The sequence below is a fragment of the Macrosteles quadrilineatus genome, unplaced genomic scaffold (assembly GCF_028750875.1).
Source record: "Macrosteles quadrilineatus isolate MER2022 unplaced genomic scaffold, UCM_ALF_1.0 Scaffold_2__2_contigs__length_208266976, whole genome shotgun sequence".
Taxonomy (NCBI): Eukaryota; Metazoa; Arthropoda; class Insecta; order Hemiptera; family Cicadellidae; genus Macrosteles; species Macrosteles quadrilineatus.
In genome coordinates, this window is record NW_026542595.1 from 187839054 (window position 1) to 187849156 (window position 10103).

General features: G+C 31.5%; 1 protein-coding gene across 1 annotated transcript; it reads left to right on the top strand.

The window, feature by feature from the left end:
* The first annotated feature begins 2028 nt into the window (after positions 1 to 2028).
* Positions 2029 to 5279, top strand: LOC128988180 (cGMP-dependent 3',5'-cyclic phosphodiesterase-like). The gene is made up of 4 exons (XM_054409418.1): positions 2029 to 2147; positions 3645 to 3814; positions 4167 to 4312; positions 4926 to 5279. The coding sequence occupies exons 2-4, from the start codon at positions 3692 to 3694 to the stop codon at positions 5125 to 5127; spliced, it is 471 nt and encodes a 156-aa protein (XP_054265393.1). The 5' UTR covers positions 2029 to 2147; positions 3645 to 3691; the 3' UTR covers positions 5128 to 5279.
* The last annotated feature ends 4824 nt before the right edge of the window (positions 5280 to 10103 follow it).

Consider the following 10103-nt stretch of genomic DNA (forward strand, 5'->3'; position numbering starts at 1 on the left):
GCTCACGCTGGGAGAGCCTCAGTACCTCAGCGAGAGGCTTAAGTACAGGGGGGAGATCTGCCTGCGTGGTACTCGTTCCGACCGCAGGCTTCACTTTCCTAAAGTGAGGCTTGAGGTTGGAAGAAAGTCATTTTCTTATTTTGGCCCGCAGTTGTATAATGGCCTCCCTCAGGACATAAAGAGCTCCAAATCGTATGGCTCATTCAGGGCCGCAATGCAGAAAAACAAATGTAAATTGTAAATGTTTTTTTCTTTGTAGTTTTTCTGTATATTAAATTTCTGTATATATTAGGTTAGTTTAGTTTTAGTTTGACTTGAGTAAGTTTGAAAATCATGTATATGAAACTCGCTTGTAAATAAAGGCCTTTTTATTTATTTATTTATTTTAAAATTACACGTTCGTTTCACGAGTTCAATTGATCGCGTCTTGTAGAATACCGGCTAGTTACATTTCCCAATCCCTTCCCCTTTATTTGTGTCATATTTGTGGACGTCCAAACTGTAAGTAATTTGTGTTATTTATTTGTTAATTTAAGATTTCAGTGAGTCGCACCTTTGAAAATTTTTCCTGTCTTGTTTTGTCATTTCATGTAGAGTAAGCACATGTTCATAGGTTCAAATTCAAATCACTGATTTTCACATCCATTCATATTGTAGCAATCCGCTTTATTAATTAGATTGTAACAACCCTATAGTATTAAGAATAAATAGGTAAAAATGTTTTTATAGGGCAATTCAGAGTTATTTAATAAGATTTTTATAGTGTTGGAATTTTACACAGAGTCATTGTTAATTTTCATTGTTGAGCAAATGGTACAATTCTTTTAAAGAGTGTCACAGTCAGTATCTTTTGGGGGAAACAAATTATTATCAGAGAAGGGAGCAGGTAGCTGGTTCGATTGATACGGAAGTGTTGTTGGAAGTTGTGCCAGTTTGAACATAGATGAACCACCTAAGTGCCAAATTAGCTATAAAATAATAAAGCAACATTCTGATAAACATTACTACGATTGAATACAATATTGTTCAATCAGTTGGACTGCGAGACGACCTTCGTTTTTAATCGTTGGCCAACGAAAGGATTTGCTTGGTACAGGTTATCTCAACCATTAGATTAAATACCACTCTTCCATTGATACTTTCGAGATCGGTGTGAAACCGCACCATACCTCCCCTTTGATAAATCCATTCAACAGTTTCAATAAATTTCCAACTGATTGTGTATCTCAAGGTCATTTTTACTTGAAAGAATACAACAACGACTGTAAACTGAAATAAGTGTATTATTAAATTCTGTGCAATAAACTCCAATTGTTACTCACTTTTAGTTCTCAATAACCTTGGTATTCTAAGTATATGCAATAGTATTTAATTGATAAACAAAAGGTAATTCAGTAAATCATAAGCCACTACAAAAGATTCACCTTTTAAGTGCAACACTAGTCACTAGTGTAGTAGTGAGCAAGTAAATTCAGTGTAGAATTAAGACTGGTAAATTGATCTCATTAAAGGTATTACTTTATTGGAAGAACTACAAACAGTGCCAGGGGCGTCCCCTAAGGACCTTTGGGGAATATTTATATTTTGCAGGGTCCACTCATATTTTTCATTAACATCAAGCTTCCACTGCCAAAAAGCTCTGTCTGATATTTTTATTTTCTAGAGTTCTTCCAACCTAGGGGCAACCAACATTTGTAAAGAATTCATTAAAGAGCATTGCAAGGAGTAAATATATTTAAATATAACATTTAAATATATGAGAGTCTAAGTCTGAGTTTTTTTTCTTTACACTTTTAACACAAATAGATTACTAGTACGGTAAGCAAATAATGAAATTCAAATTGTATTTCAATATTTTGAAATGTAAATTTTTTATTTTTATCTTATAAATGTCTACCATATTTATAATTCTTTGTGTATATCTTTTTACGTTTTTAATGTGGCACTTTTTAAAATTTTTGTAAGGGAGTGGTTCGATCCAATATCATTATTATCAGACAAAATTAATCATTGATCTTAATTCTTTCAGAGACATCATATTGAAAAAACCTTGAGCATCTTTGAACATCCAGGGACCAACTTTATTTCACAACTATCAGAGACTGAACATAAAGAATTCATAGATCTCGTTAGACAAATTATCCTCGGTAAGGTCTGTGTTTTAAACAAAATTATACTGTATAATATTTTATATACAACAAAGACACAATTAATGTTGACTATGGAGTCTGGGGTAGATACTCCTAGTGTTGCAGTAATTCTCTCTGCTTTATTCCAGAATTAACAGGAGGATAAAAAAAATACCCCCGCCGCAGCAAACCTGCAGACTAAGCGAATTTCCATTTGACTAATTGGATTTACACTGAATTGTCTACTTAAAAATATTACATTTATTCCCCATTTAAATAGAATTAGTTTAACAAGTACGTAGGTTTGCTGCATCGGGGAGGGTAAAACTGTTTTTTTTAATTCGTAAAATGTTTATAGTTAGTAATAAATAAAAACATTTTCCAAATTTGATCAAAATATGTTCATAAACAAGCAAACTACAACAGTTTACTTATTCTCCATAAGAATAACATGGGAATTTTAAATTTACAATTTTTTGGAATTTTCTCCGTAACCATTAGGCGCATAGTAACGCTTTAATATACTAAATTATTTGTTTTTTTAAGCTCTACAAAATGGTTTGAAAAGAAATTGCTAAATTTTATGTTTTTTGGGTCAAAAATGAGAAAAAACTATTTTTACCCCATAAAACCCCCCGTAAACCCCTGTTCCCATGGTCCGATCATGTTGGATTGCGAACTCGTTCGAATAAACGTAGGTTTACACGTTTGTACCGAATTTCATCAAAATCGGATCATTTTTGCTCGATTTATCGTGCTAACGGACACACATATATATACCGGTATATATATATAAATACTTGACAATGGACTTAGTTCCGAAACATGTCGTCATGAAAAATAAAATAATTACTAAAAGGGTACTTTGTTATATATGTTTTAATTTTATAAATATATAAATATATATATATATATGAATTTGAACGGATGGTGTTTTTGGCCTCTAGGGACCTCAAAACGAAAAAAAAAATCGGTCCCGCGCCCAGGTCTTACCATGAGTACTACGGTAATAGCTTATTCCCTATATGGGAAATTCGCTAAAAATAGGCGAGTGAGCCCCATAACAATTTACCAAAAGATTGTACTTTGAGGGAACATCCTTTTTTCATATACAACTTTTGGACAAACAATATTAAAATATTTCTTTTTTAAATTCTCCAAAAAATTTATTTATTTTATGGTTGTTTTTTTACAATGCAAACTAGCATTTCTATCAATTTTTAAATAAGAGACTTCTTTTTAACACTTATTTCCAGTCACTTACATGGATTGCACATGTTTATAGCAATATTTATGTTTAAAGAAGGTTCTCTTCAGATGCATTCATTACAAATTCATTTGACTAATTTAAATATCTGTCATCCAGCTGGGTGATGTAAGGGAGTTCCTCTATAAGAATTCTGTACCATCTGAATAACAGTAAGCGTTTTTTATGAATTTAGTTCTTGAATTTCTCAGTCAACAAATTATTTTGTTATTTTATATACAAATGTTAAAGTTTGCTTTCTACTGCAGCAACAGACCTAAAGAGACATTTCCAAGTTTTATTGGAAGAGCAGACAATGGCGAGTGAAGGTTATAACAGAACTAACGCAAGACATAGAGAATTGTTACGATCAGTCGTCATCAGCTCGGCGGATCTGAGTGATCTGACAAAGGGTCGGAGAACTGCGAGAAAATCTGCTGTAAGTTCTCAACGATCTATCTAAAAGTATCTCTTCTCTTGGGTTAAGTAGATGATATTTAACAAAAACGCTATTCATCTATATACAGGATGAGGCAAACTTTTGAAATGCATTATAAAAAAATCTAAATAAAAACAATTTTGAAATTTAAGAAGTTGTTTCATGAGCATTTTTGTTAATAGGGTAATTTATTTACGACCTGATGATTTTTCCACCCCTCCTAAGATCTACAGTATAAATACTACTATATATAAAGTTAGACTTACCTAACAAAGGGAAAATTACAATAACTTGTGATTCGAATTAAGCTTAAGAAAAGGCTTTTTTAAAACAAAAAAATCTATGTTTGCAGAAACTAGTCAACATGGAATTTTTTGACCAAGGAGATAAAGAAAAGGCGATGGGACTATTGCCTCTAAAAATGATGGATAGAACACACACCAACATAGCAGAAGAACAGGCTAAATTCATCTCCAGAGTGGTCATGCCTGTTTATCGGTAAGGTTTGAAATTTTTACTAAATATGATTAAAATGGTTATTGACTAGAATTTATCAGGTAAACTTTATCGTTTCTATTTTGTATCATTCTGAATCCAAAAATAGCCATTTCTTTTATCAGCTGAGATCTTCAAAAGTCATCAAACTCTGCTAACCATACAAATAAGATCAACAGACTTTGTCTGTCCCAAAATTTACATTTCTGTACAAAACAAAATGTTCTACTTTAAACAATTAAAGTTGAGGTTTTGCTCAGTAAGATCTTTTCTACAACCCGCTTAACCTTGTATGTAAAACACTGTCTTGGTCCAAAATTGGTCAATTTCATGACTAGCATAAGTATGCAGTAACTGAAAAATTAGATTGAGAAAAAAACAGACAAATATTACTTTTACGATAACCACCATTTTAAAACCATTTTTTTTTTTAAGCTAAGAAGTGGGAACATTTTCCTTGGAAGCAAGATAAACAAATAGATGAACAGGCAACTTTTTCTCTTCTGACAATAAATTAAAAATGTGATACAAGTTACACTAAAATGGAATGATGAATACAATGTAGGCCTGTTGTATATTAAATTACAATTTATCATACATATTTTCTGATTTCCAGGGTACTTGCAGCATTGTGTCCTGAAGTCCAAGGTTGTATAAATAAATTGGAAAACAATTTACAGTTTTGGCAAAATGCTATGTCCTACTTTGAAGAGCAATCAAACAGAAACCGAAGCCAGTTAGAAATACTCGAAGATGTTGAACTAGATAAAATCTCTCTCTTCAGAAAAAATAAAGAACCCAGTGATTATGGTTCCTAGAATTTGAGGCACCAAAACTAAGGGAACTCAAGTTTCTTGTCTCCATCCACCATCCCCCACCCTCAAACAAAAAGTAAAATAGTGAGCAGTATCAGTATTTTTTTGCATTAACAATTATGATAATCTTTCAGTGTGTAGGTGAATTGACCATGGTGTGTAGGAGTCAGAAGTCATACTGTATAAGTAAACAGTAGTACATAGTACAAATGGTATAGGTAACTTGTCTTTTTCTGCCTTCATAGCTTTTCAAAATTTACTTTAGTATTTTATTAGTTGTCAAGCATTATAAGGCTAATGGTAGGTAAACGAATACAACAAAACACTATTTTACCTTAAATTAAATTTATTTCTCTCCACCACACAACACAATATGAGCTCTGGAAGACAGTTCAGTGCTTAGTTAATAATTCTGTAATCTAAATGAACAAATAAGTAGTATACTACTTAACAGGAAAACTAACTGTTAACAGCATTCTTTTTAAGAATAGGATAGAACTTTTACAATATGTAACACCGGTTGTAACAACAATGAGAACCAACGTGGTTCATTTTGAAAATCGCAACCTTCAATGGATTTTTAAAAACTAAGATATTATTTTAAGGAACTTATTTTTTAAAGCTAGTTTTAATGAGATTGTACATTAGACAAAGAACGGGGTACAATTGATGAGGAGTTTGGAGCACAAGATTAGTTAGAATATAGAAACTGATTTTCACTTTATAACGATTTATATTTATTAAAGAGCCACAAATTTGCTTAAGCTTAACTATTTTGATTTCAATAATATTTTGATCATGACTAGGTTATTACCAACACGCCAACAATGTTGAACTATTGAGTTCCGTTAGTTATATTTTATGGAGATATGAGTTCAGCTAATATATTTGTTGAGTGCCAAGTGTGCTCGACTGTATCTCTGTATCTAAATCAATTAATATTTTGATTTAAAACTTGGTAAATTGTTTACAGACTGAAAAATGTGAGTAGGCAAGTACTATTTTGATTGATTGCACAATATTTGGACGTCAACAATAGTCTATAATGGCTGTTGCATGCTTCTCACAACATAATAGTTTATAAACACAAATTTACAATAGCATCTATGTTCTACATAGCTACCTACTATAATAATACAACACAAACTTGTTTACTACTATACACCCTAAATGGTCTAGACGAAAAATACAGCAACGAACATCTAGTTGGAAAACAATTATAAAAGAAACAAAATAATAAAGCAAATTTATCATTCATAGATTTTATCTACTTTATCTGAGGACTTTAAATAGTTGCAAAATAATTTCCTCAATTGGATCTAATCAGTGGCGTAGCCAGGTTTGTAGTGCCTTGGAGCAGAAGTAGCCCCCGGGTTAAACCGCCCTCCCAAACAACAAAAATCACCGTTCATATATTAATTTTCCTATTAAAGGTCCTTGCAGAAGTTTTGATAGTAAGCACTTAAAACACGACGTAGGCCTAACTATTTGTTCAATTCACAAAAAATTACAAGTTGAATATTAGTGCAATTAGTTAAATATACTTCGGTACTCCATGGTACCATCTTCAGACTGACTCTAAGGATACTAAGATATTTTAAGTGCCAAAATATATCGCATCTTTGCATACTTTTTAGTTTATTGGGTAATAATAGAATACTTCGTTACTAAGGCCTAAAAAGATGACTCCTATCTACACAGATTATGTACGGACAGATGTTACTGTCATTTAGTTGCAATAAGTATTACTCCGCCTACACAATAATAAATTCATATTTTATCACTTGAAATCTTTTACATTTCAATGTGTCTTAATGTCAATAAAGGGGTTTGTGTATAGTAAAGTATAACACGATGATAAACACACAGATTTTAATAATAATACGATAGTATATTTGTTATTCAGGCCTACTTTTTTTCGGCGAAACCAGCAGACAACTTCAATAGCCATAAAACTGTACAGCTGATATTCTCGACTTAATGTGACCCTTTAATGCCCAAAAGTTGTATTTTCCGATGAGTTCCGCCCCTCCCCCCAAAGACTTCCGACCTGGAGTGACTGCTCCACGTTCGCTACGCCACTCAATCCAATGGTTTTTGCTTCTATTTTTTTCAAAAGGTCAGCAGTGAAAGTATCAAATGTGTTTTAGGGTTTTATTTAAAAGTTATCGTACAACACCTTACCAACAAGTAAAATATAAATATTCATTGACAGTCACAATCATGGTTACAGTAAAATGCAAAGATGTTAACGGATATTTCAGCCTTTAATGGGGTAGGGAATTTAAGTTTGTATCAATGGAACTCTAAGAGAACGCAACAAGTTTTTTTTTTTTAACTAACATAATTTTGGATAGTCACGTATAAATTCAAATTCTTTGATTATTCACAAGCACGCAATCAGATGAAAATTATTTGATGTACTAAAAAAAAACATACAACCTCTATCTAAAACCAAAATAAAATATTAAAAATAGTCTTCAACATAATAAAAACCACTAAAGATTCTATCAACTTAAAAACATACAATTTATATAAACACTACTCATAAATACCTTATTAATCTAAAAATAAACAAAAATCTACAAAAAGGCATCAGAGATACTGGCAAAAAATTACAATAGCTACAACACTTAAACGACCCTCTACAGTATACAGCTAGGCTTACTAATCTAGATAACTTTAGGCGTTGATATCTTGGTTCACTCTAGATATGACACACTGAACAGACTAGCTCTAGAATATGGCACATATAACATGTAACAATATACTAACATTCATACCAGGCTACTGCATCAAGATGAAATTGTGATATGTGATCAATAGGCCTGTGGTAATGGAAATTTAAGTATGAACTGTTGAGCGTAAAAACATATCACACACCAATGGTTTCATTTTGATTTAAAAATAGGTTGGTATATATAAACTATTTATCAGCAAACGGTTGACCATGTAAAAATTTTGGTACTTTTTAACAACACTACAGGAAATTTTGCTCAGCAGTGTATGTCGTGAGATTTTACAACTAACAGCAAGTGTTGTTACTGTGTTAGGCTACTAAGTACTACCATGGAATAAATAACTAGACCAGAAGTCTCACTGAGTTGGTAAAAATCTGTAAAAATCTGTTGGTAAAATTGTTGTGTCTGAATCTGCTAGTGTCTACATCAGAATCTTTAGTAGTTCTGATGTTGTTGTGATTTTTAATAGCTATTTACATTACAAGTGTAGTAAGAGCGTTTTTACATCACGCAGGTGAATGTTGTGCAACGAGCGGAAGCGAGTTGCATAATTCTCCTAAGTGATGTAAACAAGCTCTTGCGTAATGTGTAACGTACCTTGACCCGACAATATACAGGAGGTCACGAACAATATTTTTCATTATCAGGAAAAAGAGCCAGTGTACCCAATCAATGATCTTTTTACCTAAGAAGATAATAGAAAACCAAAGAAACAAAAACATTATTGTAAATCAAGAACGAAAATAAAGATGTTTGCCTTTATTCGTCTCTGTTGTCTCTTTAAACACTACGTATTAGCTCAGTGAGAGTCCTGGGTTAGGTCATTATTATGAGATACTACAGAGACAATCCTCATGTATAACTTGTGAATATATTAAGGAGAGGAAATGTTTCATACAATCTAGGAAATCTGTTGAATAGCCACTTACATCTTGATGTAATGAATAATTATCTTTCAGAACACTTATAGTATTATTCATTCAGTAACGCTTACTTATTAGTAATAAATAGTGTCTGCAATAATCCTACAACGTATACTCTCAAAAATCAACTTTGAACAATAAGCAAAAACATATCTTAATTATCTTTAAGCAACTAACATTTGCCTATAATAATAAAATCATTAACACAACAACAGATTCTTAACAAAAGAAAACATAATTATTTAAATGGTTTTAAATTAGGGTGGAACAGTTATGGTAATGAGCCAAAGAAAAACTGCTATAAACTGGTTTCTAATTAATACAAAATATCCTACACAACAGTATTTCCCAAAAGAATACTTTAAGTAGTTTGAAAACTGATTGCAAAAGTACACAATCAGTGATCAGTACTGCTTGTAATTTTGAACTACTTATTCATTTTTTAGGAAGCACCATTTTGATTTTCTAGGACCATTTTATGACTAGTTTTCTTAAAGAAAGTTAATTAAATGAGAACACATAGCAATTAAAGCTTTATAAAAGGAATGTTTGAATTACATTTCAAACTTTGTACTCATATAATAAATTAAATATAATACTCTTACCAGTCTAATGAAATAAGTCAATCTTAGTTTCCAACTGATTATTCAGTTTTAACATTATAGTGGTATTAATTCTAATCCAAATTCTTTTATTCACTCATACCATCTTGAGAATTATAAGTACAAATGTCAAATATAAGAGTGTCATAATGTATTTGGACAAATAGATCTTCTATTAGTAAATTTATTTTCTCAAAATAAATGTAATGGTTGTTTTAAATATTTTTTTTTATCGGGAATTAAATGTGAGTTTTTTGTGAACAGTTTTGTACTGTAAATGACTAATAATATTTAATTATAGGAACAAAATGTTACAATGCTGTTTACAACAACTTGTGTTGTGTTACCACAGCATAATGTAACAAATATGTTTAGTTATAGAAAGATTTCTGTATAAACCCTCATAATTCCAAACATGTATATACAATCTATCAAGATATAGTTATTTACACAATCTATGAATGAAAAGGCTTGGCTTAAGAACTGCGCATTACATCAAAAACTCCTTCCTTATTATTAAAAAAAGGTAGCAAACCTTGAACTAGTCATTCAATTAGTTAAGGATTAACAGAGATATGACTACAGTCGTACTTCACTCATATTTGGGTTAAAATAAGCACCTAGGTGGTGTCCCAATCTCAAAATGATAATGACTCCTTTGCTAATAAAAATAAAAAATTACATTGGTATTCGCAATGTCGTCACAGTATCAA